Source organism: Moschus berezovskii, chromosome 2 (assembly GCF_049115385.1).
Source record: "Moschus berezovskii isolate FMDL1 chromosome 2, NW_MosBer_1.0, whole genome shotgun sequence".
In the NCBI taxonomy this organism is placed as follows: Eukaryota; Metazoa; Chordata; class Mammalia; order Artiodactyla; family Moschidae; genus Moschus; species Moschus berezovskii.
The window spans coordinates 42,856,776-42,879,390 of NC_142461.1; the positions used below are offsets into that span (position 1 = coordinate 42,856,776).

The 22,615-nt window shown below is 37.2% G+C and overlaps 1 protein-coding gene across 1 annotated transcript in view; it reads right to left on the reverse strand.

The window, feature by feature from the left end:
• Positions 1-22,615, reverse strand: part of PARD3B (par-3 family cell polarity regulator beta) — a 1,186,757-nt gene that overhangs the window by 215,568 nt on the left and 948,574 nt on the right. Inside the window, exon 19 of the mRNA XM_055396969.2 lies at positions 7,848-7,958. Within this exon, the coding sequence (XP_055252944.2) occupies positions 7,848-7,958 (111 nt within the window). The remainder of the gene's footprint in view (positions 1-7,847; positions 7,959-22,615) is intronic.

The following is a 22,615-nucleotide window of genomic DNA, read 5'->3' on the forward strand; positions in this document are numbered from 1 at the left end:
TTAACTGGATCTCTTTTAGCCAACCAAAACCTTATTCAAAGACACATTTTTATCAGGATTCTAAGGGAACCATAAATTGGGGCATTCTGAAAAACTGGGATCTAATCCAGTCCACGATCTGATCAGGGTTCAGTGGTAATAATAAATTGGGACTATTAAAACTGGGAATCATTCCAACACTTTATTTTGCCCACACCACAGGACCTAGAAAATTCTATGGCAAAAGACAGGGATATTCAGAGAGGAGTAAAACCAGGCTGAATTAATCATTTGTATGTAATCATGCCAAAACATGGGTGTTTTCAACAGTTTAAATAGTGCCAAAGTTTAAGTTCAGTAAATAATTAATTATAGAGAGTCTCTTGGCAAATTAAAGAAATCAACCTTCTGGTTCCTTGAGTAAAATATGCACTCTTTTTAGAAACAATAATGACAAAATCCTATCAATTCAATTGCTGCTCATTGTATTTAGGAGTGTAATGCTTATGTAGGTTACAACATATAATATTAACTCAAAATATACTTTTCCTTTCTTTGAGTACAATAAGCATCTTTATTTTTCAGTATGCACAAATGTTGGATAAACCCTAGCCTTATTCTGGTTCTCATTTCAATTTCCAGTAACATAAAAATCTTCCATAATTAAATAAAATGCTGAGAGGTTGGGAATAGATTTTCACCCACTTGTATTCTCAAACTCTAAACGGTTTCTGAATGTTTTTATTTCTCTAAGATGCATTTCGTTTATGTAGGGAACTTGCAGCTGCGTAATTAAATCTTGTCTTGCCAAATATCAAAAACACATGTATCGATTTAAAGGAAGGGAACAGGCCACAAGCAGCTCAGCTGATAAGGCAAGGGAGAAGTCTCAGCTCTTGGAAGGCTTCCTAAAGGAAAGAAAACTAAGAACCTTGAATTCAGACACTGAAACAGATTAGCTTTCCTAAATCTTAGCTTCACTCTCACTTAGACATTCCATTCAGGCCAGTTGTTGAAAACAAGAGCCATATGTTTCCATACTTCTCTATGCTGAAGCTAAAGAGGTTGTCACTTTACCCCCTCATCTCATTTATCCTAACATTCTAATAAGAGCTACAAAAATAATGTCTCACTAACACGGTAAATAAGCTCACTTGCAAAATAAACTCTGACATGGCATAAGAGTAATAGAGGATCTTAAGAGTGCAACTTCATTCCTTGCCGCCTCCACCCCAATTGTAGTAAGTTTCATTTTGAAAAATTTAACTCAGGATTAGTAATATGGGATTTTTTTGTTTTAAATTAACTTATTAATTTATTTATTTAAAAATTTTATTTATTTTTAAATGAAGGATAATTACAATATTGTAATGGTTTCTGCCATACATCAACATGGATCAACCATAGAAATATATATGTCCCTCCCTTGTGAGCCTCCCTCCCACCTCCCACCCCATCCCACCCCTTTACATTGTCACAGAGCACCAGTGTGAGTTCCCTGAGTCACACAGTAAATTCCCAAGGGTCAGTACTATGGGATTTTGATGGAGGACAGCCTTTAGTCAATGGAGATTTCTTTTCCCAGTACAATAGTCTTAAATAAATGAGAAGAACATATTTTTCTTTAATTTAAATCTCCACCTGATTTTTGAGAAGGTATTAACAATACAAGTACAGCATGCATGTTAGGTACTTTTTAGGTTGGAGAATCTGGTTAATTTCAAACTCAGCAGAAGGTTACAAATTCGAAGTCTTAAGTATCAAACAACAGCAACAAAAGCACATGGTTTACTGACTTGCTAAAATCATCTCTTGCTTTTAGCTCACCATACTAATTTACATAATCTGAACGTTTGGAAAATGCTAATTTAATTTAGCTTGATAAAGAATTCTAGGAGAAATAATCTTTGAATATAATATTGGATTCATCTTTGTAGCAATGGATATAAGCATTTGGAACTAATGTCTTATTATGGCCAGTCTCACTGGAGCATGAACAAAATGATGAGTTTATTTAAAACAGGGCTTCACTGCCATGGATTGTTTGACTTGTGTCAAGAGGGGACACAAGATCAGCTCAGGAAATTGAATAGGAGACTAAGAAAATCCTAACATGCAATTAAGAGCAAGAAACTTGGGCTTATACATTCACATAAATATAATGCATATACTACCATATGCACATAGCCAATTCACAAAAGGCCACTCTAGGGAGTTTAAAGTAAATGCTTCCATACTCATATGTTTATAAATTTCTCAGACCCTGAGATCTGGGAGAGACCATAGAGATCATCTAAGGACATGAGCAGCATTAATGACATGCAAGAGTTGGTGGTATGTGGCTTGATATATTTAACTATATTAATTTACATGGTTTGTATTTATGTAACTTTTATCTAGTTGCATGTATACAGATATAAATAAGACAATGAAGATAATATATCAATGACTGAAGTTTATGAAAGTGATTCCAGTCCAGTCCTTTCCTGATGCACTCATCCTTTCTCAGTGTAATCATCGGTTTACTAGGTATTTTCAGTGTCAACACGCTTGCTGCTGCATGAGACACTCTAATTTGTCAGGATGTTTTCCCCTCTATGAAGCTGATGGCTACCTCTCCAAAAATAATTCCTCATTAGGATCTTCAAGAAAATAAATGAATAAGTAGAGAGAGAGAATGGAAAGAGAATGGCAGCTATAAAATATATCGAATTCCTCTTTTATGTTAATGTTCTTTAATCATGTGACATCAACTAAGTCTGAACCTGCAGGCTGTGTGTTCCCATATCCTTCCATATTTTTCAAAAGACATGGATTTAATACTGCCATTTTCTGTGTCTGAGAGAGGCTTAGGGTATTCCAGGTGTGATCTGAGCAGTGTAGAATAGAAATTATTGTTTCTTCCTTCACTTTTGTACATGAATTTCTGTAGCCTAGGCTGGATTAAGTTTCTGGCAGGCATATCCCCATACTGACTCTTGCAAAGCTTACCCTCAAGTAAAACCATCAGGCAAATTTTTCATATATTCGGTATTAAGTCAAACCTTCTACATCCTGTGTTTGTACAGCTCATTTTTGGACCTAAACACAAGACTTTACATTTATTACTATTAAGTTCCTTTATATTTGATTCAGTCCATTGTTCCAGATGATTCAGTCATTGGACACATTGTCAACCCCTGCAGCTTTTTGGAATTTGAAATCTGATCGACAGGCACCATCACTGATGCCAATGCTCAGCAAGTCAGAGTTAAAAATAAATTTTTAGGAAAACTTTTTTCTTGCAAGCTTATATTGTTGGAATTCTGCTGCTGCTGTTGCTAAGATGCTTCAGTCGTGTCTGACTCTGTGCGACCCCATAGATGGCAGCCCACCAGGCTCCGCCATCCCTGGGATTCTGCAGGCAAGAACACTGGAGTGGGTTGCCATTTCCTTCTCCAATGCATAAGAGTGAAAAGTGAAAGTGAAGTCGCTCAATCGTATCCGACTGTTAGTGACCCCATGGACTGCAGCCTACCAGGCTCCTCTGTCCATGGGATTTTCCAGGCAAGAGTACTGGAGTGGGTTGCCATTGCCTTCTCCGATATTGTTGGAATATTCATTAGCAATCTTTGGGTGTAGTTTCTCAAATAGCTAATAATCCTCTAGGCTTACATGATCTAGTGTATATCTCTCTGTATTAGCTACAGATTGTGAGACAGTGCAATACTAATGTCCAGGAGAGTATCGTTACTCTTTCTGGAGTACAAACAGGGGTTTTCAGCCTCCACATCATTGACAGTTTGAGTTAGATAACTAATCATTTGAGGATGGGATCTGTCTTATGGTTGTACGATATGTAGCCATATTCTGGGCTTCTACCCAGTACATGACAGTAGCAACTCACTCCCCACACTCCCCTCCAAAGTTTTGGCAATCAACAATGTCTCAAGATACAGCCAAACTTTCCTTGGGAAGCAAATTTCCATCCTTCATATCCCTCCTCCAAAGAACTGAGAATCACTGTTCTAGACTCTTTAATAACTCAATCCACCAGTTGTAGGTTTTTGACCTTTTGATAGCTACAACTGAGTTTCCTTTGTGGCTCAGACGGTAAAGAGTCTGCCTGCAATGCAGGAGACCCAGGTTCAGTCCCTGGGTTGGGAAGATCCCCTGCAGAAGGAAATGGCAACCCATTCCAGGATTCTTGCCTAGAAAATCCCATGGATGGAGAAGCCTGGCAGGCTACAGTCCATGGGGTCACAAAGAGTCGGACACTACTGAGCGACTTCACTTTCACTTATAGTTCAAGCTGTGAATATGATATTCATATATATCACCAACACAGTTCCATATTAGGAGCTAGATACACAGGCAAATTAAAACAAGATATGGAAATCACAAGAAAAATAGTGAGAGGAATGGAGAAGGATCAGTTCAGTTCAGTTCAGTTCAGTCGCTCAGTCGTGTCCGACTCTTTGCGACCCCATGAACCACAGCAAGAGTTGAGGTTAGATTAACCCTTGGGTCAAACAGTTACAAGGAAATTGAACCTTCAAATTACAGGATTTAAGAGGTAATCTATGAGGACTTTTGTACCTGGATGCTCACCAATTTATGAACACTGAAAAAATGGAAACAGTCTGTACATTTCAAGATAAAAGAGGATAAATATATTTTGATATATTGATCTCACAGGATATTAGGCAGTCATCAAAATGACATAATTTCAAAACATTAATGACATTGGGAAATGCTCAACATAATAGGAACTCTGTGAAAAAAGCAAAATATATATGGTATGCATACTAAATTTTCAAATAATTGTAAAAAGATCATAAAAATATTAACAGTGGTTATGGAATTATGATAGAATTTTGCCTGATTTTAATAATCTTCTTTACACTTTTTATGTTTCCAAAAATGTCTTAATAAGCTTATTGTCTTTGTAAGCTTTGTGCGCATGGGGGTATGGGTGGGGAAAGTGATCCCCTTAGGTGAATGAGCACTGGCAAGTGTTCCTCTTTTGTTTGCAAAAAGCATGCAAGTGAGGTAGGATGCCTCAGAGAGGGCATGAAAGAAAGATGGCAACATTTTTAGACTGAGTTATTCAATCCTCTTGAGAGAAAAAAAAATCTGTTTATCATTTTTTATAGAATGAGAAGAGCTTAATCTAATGTTCCAGCTAAATCCTGTCCCCCAAACTCAGTGTTTCTCAGACTGCTAAAGAATCACATTGAGCATAAGTATTAGACCTAGATTCCTGCCCTCTAACCCGCAAGATTCTGATTCTGGAAATCTGGTGTGTCAGGAATTCTCATTTTTTCCACAATCTCCCCAAGTGATTCATTCTGATTCAGGTGTCCCGTGGGCCAATCTGAGAAACACAGCTCTCTATAAGAAGTCATGTGTTTTGATTTGGATGAGTGTTTTTTTCCCCTCTATTTTTGATAATTTCTTCCTCCTATACACTAAATAGAATTGGTATAGACCCTCAGTGGTGTGTTAGCAAACTGGCTCTTTGAGAAAACAAACCCAGTTTACCATCATTTGCCAATTTCTGTGGTGTAAACACTTCCACCATGAACAATTTCAAGCTACCAATTGTTTAACAAGAAGCTCACATAATTCTTGAAATCTTAGCAATTGTCTTTCACAAATTGGTGCAGGCTGGTTTAAGCAATGTACAGTATATATTTTACTTAAGTGCTTTAAACTCTTTGAAAAAGGGATATGTTAATGAAAAGCTGTTATATCTATGACAGCTAGGATGAAGCAAGTAAGCAGTTGGATGGCTTAAATATTCTTTACATAATGAATTTCAAATGTATTAGGAAAAACTCAACTTTGTGAACTTGTATACACTATTCCCTATTTTATTGTATTTTTTTCCTGTGGCCAGGCCATGATGAGTGATACATTTGCTGAGTTCTTTAGGAGTTGTGAATTGGTTTCCTATGGATGATAGAGAGCCAAGAAATGGGACTCCAGGGTTGAGAGTGATGCCAAATGTTCAGCCTTCACCTTTGCCCTTTATGGTCTTCAGCCCCTGAGCTGTTGAAATGTCCTTGGTCATCAATTCTATAGCACCCAACCATAAAATCAACTTCTCCTACTTCTTCCCCTCATAAATGATTGAGACAATGTTGTCTCTAGGAAACCCATATCAGATGTGTTTTATGTGTTCATGTCCAGGAAGTGGACTAAGTGGGGGCTAATAGTACAGCTCTTTAAATATTTTGACCAGACATATTTTAAGAAAATTGGACCTGAAACCTATATAACCAGCTGAGGTGAATTTACGGTCCCACTTTTAAGAACAAAACTCCCTCAGGCACCTGTTTCCTAAAGGCAAAACCAGAAAGGAAATGAACTTTTGCTTAAAGACAACTCACCTTATTTTATGAGTTATCAATTTTCTATCTGGCATAGAATTCCCTAGCTACTAAGAGGAACACCCCTCTTCAACCCCAAGCCAGCACTGAGCTGCAAAAAATGTAAAGTCTGCATTCTAGAAAATAGCTTAGTTTCCTGAAGATGAGGCAAGAATGTGGTGCTTCAGTAAGTGAAATCAGGGAAGCAGCAAAGATCTACGATGGGGACTCACCACACAGATGTCTTTGCCAATAGATGCATTAAAATCTTAGCCTGAATTACATTTTTACATTACAGGATTATTCAATCTTGGATTATGATGGAAAATTCATTTTTCTTCTCTTTGGGGGCAACTCTGACATGTGAATAGTCAACAACAATGGAAAGCGCTTGATTTCCTTTTATCTGCTCCACTGACCCTGAAACTGAGCTTATCAACCTCTCAAAAATGAGACAGGACTAAATAGCACTTTTTTCTTGCTATTGATAAAGTGAGCCTTCTCAATGGGAATAGACCACAAGATAGGGGTCAAAGGTTAACAGTTGGTACTCTTAGCACGCTCTGCACTAGAAAAAACAATGAATAAGAAGTATGATTTTCTTAGTACACATGCTAGAAAATTAAAATAAGTACAAGTACTGACTTTTTAAAAACCGCAACTATTATTACTAATAGGCAAGGAAAAAGTTGCACAAACCTGACGTCATGCATGATCAAGTCAGTATCAAATACTTAGTTATAGAATAATCTCAGTCTTTCTCCAAGCTTCATCTAGTTATGAACGCAAAGAATTTTCAGGAGAAATATGAATATTCAATTACATGTTTCAAAGTCATTTATACATCTACTTGGGGTAAGTGCCAGAGTTAACATCAAAGATATGTGAAGGACTTCTTGTCTAAATGGAACATTAAGCTCCTTAAAAAGGAGAATTCAGCCCTTGCAAACTGTCATTTTTTTCAGTAAATGAAACCGACCCTTTCACAGATGGGCAACATACTTTGTAACTTGCTGATGGCATAATAAAAGACACTGGCTTTTTAAAAATGAAGGGCATGTACTTTTCAAATTATAGTACCCAAATGGGTTTAACAGACTAAAATTAAGAAGGCATACAACAGCTTGACAAAAATTAGGAACAGACTATGGAAATTTGATAGCTCTAAACATCAATATTCAAATGACTTTAAAAAAAAAAGCACACCAAAAACCTCCTTGTTTAAACTGTGTTTAAACCAGAGGGAACATATGCATTTATAGAGTCAAAACTAGGGGGAGCATATTTTGGAATTATAAGGACCGATAAAATAAAAACATGAAGTCAATTTCTTCTCAAAATATAATAAAAATTCCCCAGAAAGGCAGATTCCAATTATAACGGGTATTTCTCCTTTTGCATCAGTCAACCTTTATGCATTTTAAAATACAATTTCTCCAGCTGACTGATACAATAACCAAATTAAACATAGACCATGCACAAACATAAAACAAGAGGCTTAGCATTTCTACTCACCTCTCACGTTCTTCTTTCATTTTTTCCAGTTCCTCCTCTCTCAGGCCACCCTGCTTCAGAGCACCTTTTTGCTCTGCCTTTCCACCCTTATCATCTTTCTTCTTTCCAAATCTAATGAAACATGGAGAAGATGATTGTTAATGATAAGCATGTTCTTTTTGTGGTAAGTTGTAGACATTTATGAGATGAACTCATTAAAGTACAATTCTTTACTCTAAGCAATAAAAAATCATTTCACATACAATGGAAGTAAAAATAAGATACTTAGAGCAGGAAAATAATACAGTTACTGAAGTCCCCTCCCACTTCTCTCTTTGATTAAAGACTAAAAATCTCAAACCATTAATTCAGTGGTGATTAAAGAATTGAAAAGTTGTAATTAATATATAGCTAAAACCTAATCGACCTCTTAAAGAGACCTCCAGACTTCCAGGTGGCACTGGCATTGAAGATTAAACTCATGAGGTTCTATAGTGATGATGCTGGTAAAGGACTTTACCAAACACATAGTTCAATGTTCTAACCTTACAAATGACGAACCAAACCCTCAGAGGGGCCTTGTTCCTTAAACAAACCCAAGTTCAAGGCAGGGCTGGGATTAGCATGTGGGTCACCTCCTACACTGCACATATATCTTCAGGCCACACACTCTCCATGAGCCACAGGATTCCCAGTTCAGCCCTGAGTCAGTGTGCTCTGAACACTTCTTGGTGCTGGGCATATGTGTAGTTAACTGGCCACAGTGGTAATTTTACTTTCTCCCCCAGCTTTAATGAGATAATTGACACATAACATTGTGTAAGTTTAAGGTATACAATGTATTGATTTGATATATATTAATTAAAAAGAAATACAGCCGAAATATTAGCTACACCCTATCCTGTCACATAGTTAGCATTTCTTTTTTGTTGTGAGAACATTTAAGATCTGCTCTCTCAGCAATTTTTAACTATCTGATACACTACTATCAGCTATAATCACCATGCTGTACATTGGATCCCCAAACTTGCTAGTCTTACACCTGGAAGTCTGTACCCTTTGGCCAACATTTATTCATCTCTCAACCCCTGATAACCACTATTTTATTTATTTCTCTGAGTTTGTTTTTTTTAGATTCCACATATAAGTGACATCATATAGCTATGTGTCTTTCTTTCTGACTTATTTCACTTAGTATAATGCCCTGAAGATTCATCCAAGTTGTCACAAATGGTAGGATTTCCTTCTTTCTCATGACTAAATAATATTCCACTGTGTGTGTGTATAAATACATACAACCATGTGTATGTGTGTATGTGTGTGTGTCTGTGTATCAAGCCTATCTTCTTTATCCATTCATCTGTTGATGAACACTTAGGTTGTTTCTATATCTTGCCTATCATGAATAATGCTGCAACAAATTTAGGAGTATGGATATCTCTGAGAGATCCTAATTTCAACTCTTCTGGATATATAGCTAAAAGTGAGATTGCTGAATTATATGATAGTTCTAGTTTTAATTACTTGAGGAACCATTCATTGTATTCAATAGTGGCTGTACTAATTTGCACTCCAAACAAGAATACACTAGAGTTCCCTGCAATTATGATAAAAGAATTGGTGTTTCCTTAGCATTTTTTGGAAGATGAAACTGCAAATTTTAAACTAAAAAAAAGCGCTACAATTAATTATTGGTCTTTTATATTCTTAAAAGACAGGCATTTTTCCTGATAGATATTTTCTTTGGAAGCAGTCTCCCATAGCCTTGGTATTAACACACATGAAAAATGAAAATGACCTGATGCTCTGCTGAGGACCCGGATAAAATTCATTCTATTATGCACAGACTTCAGTTAAGGTAAAGACTCTTCTTAAATCTCAGGGAATCCCAGTTGATCCTTGTTTCTTACTAGATAGCTACAAATTTTAACGCTGTGAGTATGCACTTATATCTTTAGCTTACTCATCCTATCTATGTATCTATGTATCCATCCATCCTTCCGGCTATATAACCTGAGGACACTTTTCAAATTACACGCATGCTCTGTTGACTGCCCCTCCCCTACTCCCATCCCTGTGCCCCAGCCTTTAAAACATTCATAGAGAGTCAGAATCTCCTCACAGGAGAACCTAAATCATAAACTTGTAAGAAACTAATTTCCTTCAGAATTTCACAGACGTGGCCTAATATTTGTCTCTTTCTGGACTATGTTTCAAACCAAAGCAGAGATTGTTGGTCAAGAGGCAGCTCTGAGTATAACACGGGGAAGACGGCACTGCTAACATTCAGTCACGGTGTTATTTAAGAATGGACTGCATCCTGCCTTCTGCAGAAGCCTCTTCCAGCCTTGATTCCTCTGTATATTTTTTGTTATAATTTCAATTAGCAAATTCTCTTTCATGAGTTTCCTGTCTCCCCATTGCCATCTCTCTGTCTCTGCTCCTACTGCAGTGCTTTTGCTATATCCAGTCTAGTCTGAGCATTTGGGCTGGTTGACCATCAGCTTTAATTCCCTCATTCCCAGCCTTATTTTTTTTTTTTTGCTTCTTCCTCTTTCTTGCATCCTTTTCTGAATCTATTCCTCTTTCTCACTGAAGAAATGACCTGATCCCATTCATAGGAGTAAATAGAGAAGAGCGAAAAAATAGACAAAATATAAGGACATTAACTTTCAGATCATTCAGATTTGTTAATATATTTAAGATCTCTCTTTAACCTACAAAGCAGGAGATATCAAGTAATATGTTTCCATGAATACATTCTTTGGCTTTTTGGATCTGTGAAGAAGAGTCTTAGGAATCAACATTATTACTCTAAATTCCTTTATGTGAGAAGTTAATACTTTAGTACATCACTTAGTAGAATAGTTTTCCCTCAAAATGTCACCAAATAAAGTAATATTGAAGCAAAAAATAATCAAGATTGTGGGGAATGAGATTAAAATAATGCCTTAGGAAGCTGATGAAGGCCAAGATTGCCAAGATCTCTATAGATTTTAGGCTTGCTTTTCTGCTACATCTCAAATATTTTCTTCTAAATTTTGAGGTTTTAGTTTTTCTGAGATGAAAGTAGTGTCATTTTTTAAGGGTAAAATGAACTTATACCCTAGTTGACTTTAACCTTTAGTATCACAACCAATATATTGTTTTTTCCTTCCTGTGGCTGAAGTATTTCACTTGTACTGCAGTTTGAGAACAGCTTATTATGCTTCCATTAGAGTGAGATATGTTTGATAAAGAAAAGGTTGAAAAAGTAAAAGTGTTAATTACTCAATCGTGCCCACTCTGTGACCCCACAGACTGTATGCAGCCCACTAGGCTTCTGTGTCCATGTAATTTTCCAAGTAAGAATACTGGAGTGGGTAGCCATTCCCTTCTCCAGTGGATCTTCTCAACCAATGGATGAAACTTGGGTCTTCTGCACTGCAGGCAGATTCTTTACTGTTGGAGTGACCAAGTTAGTTGTAAGTAAATTCTGCCAAGCATTTTCTTCTAAGCAAGAACCATCAATAATATTCAACTCAACCAATTCTATAAATATTATAAATGTTTTGATTTAAACTTCATGATCATTTATTAAAGTTTCTAGTGAGAAGAGTAGAAAGCTGTGAAATTTATTTCATTAGACAGAGAGAACAGTTACCAATTATCTTATTTTGTAAAGTTTGGGTAGGTTCAGGAACAGAATTATAAGACAATAATCTTCAAAAGGGCTCCCACATTGTTCAGCTCAGTTCAGTCGCTCAGTCGTGTCCGACTCTCTGCGACCCCATGAATCACATGCCAGGCCTCCCTGTCCATCACCAACTCCCGGAGTTCACTCAAACTCGTGTCCATCGAGTCAGTGATGCCATCCAGCCATCTCATTCTCTGTCGTCCCCATCTCCTCCCACCCCCAATTCTTCCTAGCATCAGAGTCTTTTCCAGTGAGTCAACTCGATGCATGAGGTGGCCAAAGTATTGGAGTTTCAGCTTTAGCATTAAGATGAGGAAATTGAGACTCAGAGAAGTTAATTGCCTTTTATTTATTAACACACTGAATTCTTCTTTCCAGTATAGCAGTCAGACAACCTAATTATCAGTGGTGGCAGTGGTGGTGGTGGGAGTTGGGAGAAAAGCATCAATTTAGTGAATTTTACGGGCCCTTGTTCTCCTTTCATGCAGCCTCTTTTGGGGGTCATTTCAAATCCATTCTTATTCACTGACATAAAGAGAGAAGAATTGGGAAGAGTCAAATACATTGATTCATCTCTCCATTAGCTATTTTTGTGAGAAAAGTCATGCAGACCTTAAATGGTTGAAATTACTGCCTTGCATTCTAAGGTTTCAAATATCCACTGCATTCCAGGCCTCCATCATCTATTACCTAGGAAATCTGAGAGTTGGCCATTCTGGGCTAGGTGCCTTAAGGAAATTGCTTATAGGTCAACCTTGCTTTATATAAAAGATATTTTCCTGAAGAATTCTGTGCAAACATATGGTTTTAATCAATGAAATTGTACTTTCCATGTACCTGGAAAGCCTGTTTAAAGAATCTTATGATGGATCTTTTCGTAAAGTGGAAAAATCACCTTTCAACATACTCTTTATGTAAATTTAGATTTTCATGAATTATAAGTTTGCTTCAAACACCTGTTCCTGTTTATTTTTACAGAGAGGTTATATGAATCAGCTTCATGGAAGACTAGCTTGCTTGATTTCTTCTTCTTTCATTCATGCATTTGTTTTAAAAATATTTCTTAGGCATCTCTTCTGTGTCAGACATTGTCATAAGCACTGGATGTAGGTTGATATTGTATTGGGATACAAAACCAGACACTGCCCTCGTAAAGTTTACATTTGGATAGAGGAGACAGTCACCAAACAAGTAACAATATACAAGTTGTGAAAAGTGCTATGCAGGGAGTTAGAAGAGAGAGTAACAGGAAAGTGATTGGGGAGGTCTTTAATGAAGAAATGACATTAAAACCATAACAATAAGGGGGATAGATTCCAGACAAGCAGAGGTAGGAGATAAGCCTGTGGATGAAGGACAGTCTCCAAAGCAAGGAGAACAGAAAGGATCTTTGTATAAGATTCGGATGGAAAGAAGGGCAAGGTCCTTGGAGTGCAGGTCTGAGAGATGCTTAGAGTTTATTATAAGCATGACAGTAGGTCATTTTTTAGTGATTCAAAGAACAGAGAAGTTACTAAGGAAATTGGTTGATTTAAAGAATTGGTAGAGGAGCAACAAAGGAGTAATCAAATCATTTTAAGAAGTGCTACAAAGTTATGCACATTTAAAAAAATCATCCTGGTTGCTGAAGCAACAATGTACCACATAAAAGCAGGAAAGCTGCCTGGGAATGTCTATAGGAGTGTGGGTGAAAGGTGATGGTGGCTTAGATGACTGGAGGCTGCTGAGAAGAGAAGACAGTGATTTGGAAATGATGGGCCAATGGAGAGACAATCGGAAGTTCACTTCTAAGCACAGTTATTTTAGTGCCCTTGGGAAATCCAGATGGAAAAGCTGAGGACAAGGACAGAGCTATGGGCACTTTAACATTTAAACATTGGATGGTATACAAAGCGGACAGAACAAGCACAGTGAGAGAGACAGGAAGAAAGTTAGGAAGCTGTGGGGTAAGACACCTGAGAGAAGAGGGCTGGGAGGAGGAAGACATGGTCAACAGATGGCAATATTGTTGAGAAGTCCAGTGAGCTGACAACTTGAAAAGGTTCATTAGATTTGGCAATCTGAAGCCAGTCATCACCGTGGCAAGGTTCAACGGTGTGATGTGAGCAGAAACCAGGTGGGAGTGATCTTAAGAGTGAATGGCAGGTAAGTACAAAAGTGTGTGTCTCTGTGTGTACAACCATTTCAAGAGGTTTGGCTGGTAGGGTGGTTTCTGGAAATGGGGTGAAATGTTGAAGATGGAGGTTTTCAATTTGGCTCATCTCCGAAGACTTTTGTTGGCTGATAAGAAGAAACGCCAGAGAGTATTTACAGATGAAAGAGAGAAGAGAATACTGCCATTTTTTTTTTTTAGCATGACAAAATACACTTAACATAAAATCTACTAGTTGAATCATTTTTTAAGTAACCAGTCAGTGGCATTAAGTACATCCACATTGTTGTGCAACCATAAACCACCACCTGTCTCCAGAACATTTTCATCATCCCAAACTGAAATTTTGTACCTATTCAACAGTAACTCCCCATTTCTCCCTCCCGTAGCCCTTAGTAACCACTATTCTACTTTCTGCCTCTATGAATTTGTTCTTGGTACTTTATATAAATGTAATCAGGCAGTACTTGTCCCCTGGTTTCTGGCTTATTTCACTTAACAGCATGTCTTCAAGGTTCATCAATTTTGTAACATGCATCAGAATTTCCTTCTTTTTTAAAAGGCTGAAAAATATTCCACAGTATGTAGTGTACTGTATTTGTTTATCCATTATCTGTCAATGGACACTGCAGTTGTCTCCACCATTTTCCTCTCCTGATTAATGTTGCTATGGATCTTGGTATAGGAGAGAACAAAGTTCTTGATAAGGGCAAGAAACTCAGAAAAAGTAGCAGCTAGGAGATAAAACTTCATAGAACTGATAAAAGGGAAGTGGAGGTGTTTCTTGGTAATTTATCAGTTAATGCGATGCAATACACATAAGAAAAATGACTCCTATCCATAAAATGAGATTTCGTGGTATAAATTAATAAATCAAAGGAAATAGAATATCCAAGGTGGAAAAGAACCTCAGGGAGGGTTGTAGAAAAATACTGAAACAGACCTCACCTATATTCCTATTTGGCTTAGGTAGGGAAGGGGTTTCTCTGGTGACTCAGTGGTAAAGAACCAGCATGCAATGTGGGATACGTGGGTTCGATCCCTGGGTTGGGAAGATCCCCTGGAGGAGGGCATGGCAACCCACTACAGTATTCTTGCCTGGAGAATCCCATGGACAGAGGAGCCTGGTGGGCTACAGTCCATAGGGTCACAAAGATCGAACATGCTGAAGCAACTGAGTATGCAAGCATGTGCTACGTAGGGAAGTCCTAAATAACTATCTGGGGAAGTAGATTTTAACAATGGGTCATTCAGTCATTCAGCCATTTACCGTGCAGCCATTACATATCATAGGGGTTAGGCACATGACATTCAACCATTAATAACATGAGTTGTTAGGCAGATCTCTAACTCCTCCATCCAACTAATTAAATAAGTTTCCAGCATCCTACTGGTTTCCATATCAGAAAGATTTTAGTATAATTCTTAGTATTGGTTCCCTAATTTCTCAGCAAATATTTTCTTGTTTCTATTTCTTTCCTTGAGTTTTCTAGATAAAGATGACTTTCAAATCCTTCCCAGATTCCTAAGTACCCTAATAACCCCAATTCACAAATTTATAGCTCTATCTCTGACTTTTTTCTACCTCTAGTCTCATATTTCATTCACTTTTTCATTATGCTAAGTAGCATGGGTCTACAATTTTCTTCCTTGATCCCACTGGGCAGTTTATGTAGGTATTAGCGACCACTCTTCTATCTCTTGGCACAGATTGTATGAAAACAATCCTGAGCAATGGCTTAGAAAAACTGAAAAGTCAGGCAAGGGAAAAGTTCAGACACTCTCATTGCAAATTAGTTTTGAGCTATGAATCCAAGGAGAGGTAAAAGTTTGAAACCTAATGTATTTCTCCTACAATTAAGAAATACCTTTGGATATCATTGATGCATTTGGAAAAGGCTATAACACCCAGTCATCAATAATATTAAAAATCTGTGGAATGTAATCAGATATATAAATGCACAAACCTCACAGTCGTAGTATTTTCTGGGCTCAGATAATGGTTCAGTTCCATTCAGTTCAGTTCAGTCGCTCAGTCGTGTCCGACTCTCCGCGACCTCATGAATCACAGCACGCCAGGCCTCCCTGTCCATCACCAACTCCCGGAGTTCACTCAAACTCATGTCCACAGAGTCGGTGATGCCATTCAGCCATCTCATTCTCCGTCGTCCCCTTCTCCTCCCGCCCCCAACCTTTCCCAGCATCAGAGTCTTTTCCAGTTCTCCCTATTACTAGTTTACTTTTAAGTTATACATGATATTGCCTTATCATGGTGTAAAATTATATAGCTTGAAAGAACTCAAGCAAAATATGGGGGCAGAGAAGTTCATAGACCTTTGACTATGTTTCTATAGTTTATTCTGAAATTCACCGATAAAAGGTTTCTGTTGTCTGATATATTCCAAATTGGGTTCTGAATTAGCATATGTATATACTTACAAAATTAACGTCCATGGATTGCAATCTCACAGGATTTTTGTGCATTTCAACTATTGCTTCTAAAATGTATGTCACAAATGTCTTTACTTGTTTACCTTAGATGGTTCCCATTGTACCTAAGAATTAGTGAATTTGATAAAAATACAATGAAAATTGACCAAATAGAGAGCTTTCTCCCTCTTTTGGGGGGTACCTAAGGGCATTGCCTACTTTTATGTTAATGATGATAAAAGAAAGTAAGACTGTAAACCAGTCTTAGTGAAGAAAGAAAAAGATATTCTCATTTTATTTTTAATGTTCCACAGTATGTATTATTGCCATGGTTAATGCCTGTGATTTTTCAGGAGGGAGGTGGAATACTCTAAAACTCTCTATGCTTTCCCCAACAGAGGACTGTACTTTAAACTCTGTAGGTCCACCCCTTAGTTTACAAAAGGAGTTAGGGACTTGTTTTATAGGAGGTGTTCACAAGCAGAAACTGAGTGGTTTGATGATTCAGTAACTGAAGGAAAACTCAGGCTAAAAATTTTTTCTTGTTAACACTAACTGAATCAAGGAGTCAAAACTCAAAAAAAAAAAAAGAAAAGAAAGATTTCCAAGTAAAATTTTAATATTGTTTAGACATTTATTTTGGGTGCATTTACATATTTTCAAGATGAAGACAAGCTATATGAAAACAACAAACAGGTGTAACTCCACTGATGGATCTACTACTTCCTTTGAAATCAACTTTTCCATCCCTCATCCCCCTTAAACAGTTACTTTCCTCATTCCCAGGATGTGATTCCTGAACTGGTGGTCATGACGACCCTTCATTCCAAAGTGAGGAATCTTCAGACCTCAGATGTGTTGATGTTTGTTTTTAGGATTAAAAAGCAGGGAGGTCCTGGAATATTCTAGAATTTCTGTCTAAGTGGACGAAATATCTGGTATAGTCTTCAGCGGTTCTCTGGCTCAATTCAGCAGCTGGGAATCTTTGAAGTATTGATAATTTGCTTTCCCAGACTGAGGAGCTAAGGAAACACAATGGGTTTGGAAACACCAACTACATTCAGAATAATTCTAGAGGGTCTAGAAAGCAAAGCAAAATGCCTATCACCAATAACCCGTCTTCCTAGAAATAAACACACAAACCAGGGACAAAGGCCTCTGGAAGACAAGACTTGTGAGAACCAGTGAAGGAGTTGGTGAACCACTGGACAGTTAACTTTTGAAGAACCCTTTTGTAGCAACTGAAAACTCAAATCTGAGATTATTAAAGCAGTGCTTGGTTAGCAAAAAAGGAAAAAAAAATATGAAAAAGAGGCCAGAAATTAAAATTAAATGAAAATAAGCGTGAATGAGTGAGGAAGAAAGATAAAGATACTAATAAGGTATGATTTTCAGATCCACACGGGGACTATAAAAAGCTTATTAACTGTCATGACCACACTGGGTTTTAAGTTATTCCATTCCTCTGCTTTCCAGAAGACGAAACACTCTTCAGGAGCACACTGAACTTTGATTAATTGCTTTCATACGCACTCACGGGCTTTAAGACATTGCAGGCAAGAGCCTTAGTGATTCAGACTTAAATGCTTCTGATTTCTGGGAACTATGTTTAACAGGAGCATTAAAGAAATAGATCTTTTTGCATTTTTATGTTTTCTTAATAGTTAGAAAGGCTTTTCTTTTATTAAATGTTTACTTATTTCAAAGCAGAATATGTGGCTTCTTCCTTTTTATTTTTATGACTTTTAAGTGGATCTTTAAATGTCTCTGAAGGCTGCTTGAATGCAACTGATGGTCTGCATAAAACCCTAATACAGATCCAAAGAGACCACACGGCTAGAATTCAGACTTCGGCCAACAGCCAGATAAAGCTTTCTCATCCGGGTTCTCATGGTACCCTCTTTCTCCTCCTTCCTTCCTTTTCTCTCTCTCCTTTGTCCCAGAAACCCAAAATCTAGGGAAAGAAAGTATTCCGAGACCACATCACATCTCATGTCCTAATTTCTACCAAGTACGGGCGGTTCCCCAGCTCCCGTGGCCTTCCCGAGGTCAACCTGTTGGGGCTCACTCCAGAGCTGACCACAGACTCATCCTGCAGAAGGAAATCTCCCTCTGCAGGAAATATCTCTGAAGTCCATTCACTGGCAGGTGTGGGTCATTTCAGCAAACTGCCTGGGAAGGGAAACACTGACTCATGTCCATGAAAAGAAATGCAGGGAGGGCTAACTAAAAGCTCCATGGAAATGGGAGGTCTCATTTAGAGTCACTAATAAAATGTCAAATACAACTTATTCAATGGCACAAATTAACATCCATGTACTCTGTATAAAGTCCATTATCAGAAAGAACTAATGATGGTGCCTAACTCATTACGTGGAAAGAATAAAAGGACAAGAGTATTAAGAAATGACTGTGGGATTTTTTTGTTTGTTTGGTTTGATTCGGGTGTTTTTTGTTTCTTTTTTCCTCCTGGCACAGTGACTATTCAAGGACCATTTTAAAGGAAATCCAGGATGTTACTGCTCCATCTTCAGAAGAGAAACAAGTCGAATTTCCCTGAAATTCATCTGCACTAAACAAGAATAAGATAAATAAAATAAACTGAGCTCCACACCCAGTCAAATGGGAGTGAAACTTATCTTTATAAATCTGATTAAACAAAAAAAAATTATCACTTCTTTGATGCTCAAATTAGCATCTTTTCTCTAGCATACTGAATTAATTAGTGGAGTGACAAAAGATTTAGTCCATGTAGAATCAAAGCTGAAATTATATTTATCTGAAATTTAAAATTAAGAACACACAGCTTTATTCCTCTATAGCTTGTGTACTGTTTTATCATGTTCTCTATATTCTAAACCTTCTGTGTGTCACATGAAGTATAACTAGGACGTTTTTTTCTTTTCACAATCTTCTTTTTAATGTATAAAATTTTCGCTGAAAAGACAATGAGAACATCACAGAATTTTTTTTTTCCCTGGGGGTGGGAAACTTTTTCATTGTGCCATAAAAATCTTAAATTATGTCACTTTTTTTGTCAAGCATTTATTGTACAAATACAAAAGAAGCAAAATAATTAATGCACGATGGAGCTTGTAAGAGATCCTTAAATAATAGAAAGGAGTTATTATATCGATTCTTAATAAGTGATACTAAGTTTGAAACTGTTCTTAAAAGGTAGAAGCTCTCTTAACTTTGGACTTTTTTTCATCCCTTTTTCTGTAGCAGAGAGAGCAATTTTGAAAAAGGGAGAATTGTTGAGGGTTAATTTCTAGGTTGTCTCAATTCACTAGAATGAATATTTCATGCTTTTTTAAAAAATGTGCATAACATTTCACTAAACAAAAATAACCTGGATGGGCATGTTTATCTTTAGCCAAGATAGTGTACAGAGCAGATTCAGGGAGGGGATTGCTAGGTGTGGAGGGCTTATGCTGAAGTAAGCAGTGGTACTGGGGGTAGGGCACTATTTTAAATATTGCTTAAAATGGTTTCTCAAGGGTTCCTCAAGGGTTAGGCTAAGGCTAGGCCCTTCTATGTTTCTCTTATTTATGTATACATGCCATCAAGCATTCACTCAGCAAATGCTTGTTCAGCACCAACTTTGAGCCAGATCCTCTAGTGGATATTAAGGATACAAGTTGATTCATCAAATACGGTCTCATTCTTCATGCCTGATGCATTGCAAAAATTCAACAACCGCTGCTGAGTTGAATTAAAGGTCAGGATTTCAGGAATTATGTCAATTGTACCCATTTTTCATAGCCTCTATTCTAGAAGAACGGCCCCATGGTCCCTCATAACTCAGCATGTTATCCCCCCATAAAGCTCCAACATGGAAGATGCTCTCCTGATGAATGCACAAATCACCCAAATAGCCTAATTTAGGTGTGACGGCTACCAGGCAGTCACAGTCCTGGATGTCTGCAGACACAGTGAGACGAAAGAGGTGACAGTTACTCACCTGGTCAAGGTAATGAATACCTGGCTATCGAGGGCCATGGGGGCCCTGAGTCACCTTGGGTTTCTGTCTCATGATGACTAGTTCTTTCATGTTACGCAAACACTCTATTTTCAAATACCAGGCTAAATCCTAAAATAAAATTTAAACCCAAAGGTGTCATTAAAGGTGGTTAATCTCCAAGATGTCATCTAGAAAAAACATGATGTCTATCTTGTACTTAGGCTTTTAATTTCAGAGTTTCAGAAGTGTTGACCTCTTTAATCTTAGGTTTCAAATAAAGATATATGTTAGGGAGTTGCTGGGTTCTCTTGACACAACCCATCTTTGTCATTAGTTTACTCTGTCCTTAACAGAATTTCAAATAACAATACCTCTGTCTGTAACTTTCTCTCATAGGAGAGTTCTTTTGGGAAAAAAAAAATACCTTAAATCTGAGCCCTAACTTTGTAAGGCAAGGGATCAGATTTCAATATTTTTATGTTATATTTAAAGTTAGCATCCCTCTTTATTCTCTAAGTCCCTTAACAGTAGATCATAAAACTGAACTGATTCTCAACTATGAATAGGGTAGGAGGAAAAAAATATATCTATGCTAAATAACTCGTGAAATTCTACATCACACTCTGACTCTCCCAGAAAAGTCACCAGTCTCTGAAATGTTTCAAACCTGTGTTGCCTGCAAGTGTCTGCACTTTTTCTTAAAATGTCTAAAAACTCCCTTTCCTTAGCTGGTCTCAATTTTTAAAATTTGGAACCCATAAATAATATGGGGTTGCCAACAATAAAATGAGGAGTAATAATTTATTATTTTAAATAGAGTTGCTGTTTATTCACTGAAGTTCACAGGGGATATTATAGGCATCTTCCAGGTTGAGCACACCTTACACCAAAAGAAATTGGGCAAAGTGACAGTCACTACAGAGCCATCAATCAGTAATGTTTCCCTTTGTTCAGAGGGGCCTGGACAAAAGACCATAGGCATAGGTTTCCCATGAATGAATATAATCTCATTCTCCAGCAATTTAACATCACTAAATAAAATATATCTATGCTTACACAACAAGAACAACGTGATTTCTGACAAGGTTTTCTAATCACTTGTAATTCAGAAAGAGCTATTATTAGTAACTCACAATCACAAAGTAGGCTTTCACCTGGAAATTCATAGTAGCTTAGCCCAGTGATTTACAGTTTGACCAAAGAAATCAGAAATTGATTTATAGTCTGTCCAAAGCATCAGGCCCTTATTTGCTTGTCCACTAGACTGTGAAACTACTATTCTGCAATGTAAGTATATTTTCTTGTTCCTCCCTTTGCTGTACCAATGGCTAATTTTTCCTTTCTTCAATGCCACAGATGAATAATTCCCATAAATTCCTAATACAGCTCAAAATGGCTGCCAGTATTCTCACAGAATAATAAATCAAATTTTTATTTTGTGTACATAGAATTAAAGACATCAACCTATAAAGTACGTGATGAAATAAATGAAAGGTTTGAACCTGTAAGCAGAACATACGAGGTGGGATTTTTGATGAACATTTCTTTTAAAAACGTAGGCTATTCAATTAAGTGAATTGACCCAAGGGTGCTTCCTTATCTTTGGGGCTATTTTAAAATATGAGATCAATTTTGGATCATATGACATAGAAGGAGTGATACTAGAAAGCTCACTTTTGCCCAGCTCTGCATGTACTCAGCTGACAGAGGTATCATATAATTTGCTCAGTGTACCGGCAGCCTGTGCTACTGTGGCTCTGGATGGTGGTACAGAGTGCACCAGTAGCATCACTCAAAAGATGGCTGAACTGGCTCAGTAGCATCACTCACTGAGCTGGCATCACTCAGTGCATCTGCAACCTGTATTTGACTTTGGGTTTAATGCCTCTGGCCTCCCCAGGTTTGGTATTTCTAAACTTCATCACCTAATATTAAAGTGACTTCTGATAACTAATCTTTTTTACAAACATTACAGTTATATTTGATTCTGCAGAAACCCACAGTATTTGTGTTTTTCATTTTGGAAGGTTATTTGGAAACCCAAGCCAATATATTATTATTTCAAGTGTGACTAAGCTGTTGTCATTCATTTTACACCAGCCCTAACATTCTCTAGGACCCATCCTACTGAGAGCTATAGATTCTCTGATCCAGCCCATCCGGCGGTGGAAGAATCAGTTTGGATAAAAGAACAGTAAATTTTACCATTATTTCAGTTCTACAAATGTAGCATTTGAGTGAGTTACTAAGATAGAAAAGAAAGAAGAACTAGAAAAATTTATAGTTTGGTTAGGAAAGCTTGAGCTTACATGTTTAATCTAAATTTGGCAAGTTAGGGGGAGGAAAGATAGTTTTAAATGGGCCGCAATGTACCCCCAAGTAAGGAGATTAACAAATAATAATCCCAAAGAAATTTATCAACAACTTGCATCTAAAATAATAATTATTTGATAAGAGGGCAAATTTTTCTAGGGGATTCATAGGTGCTTTAAAATGTAAAATGCCATTAAAATCCTATTGTGTAATATATAAAACTATGGCTTATGCATTTGTTTACTGAATTTACA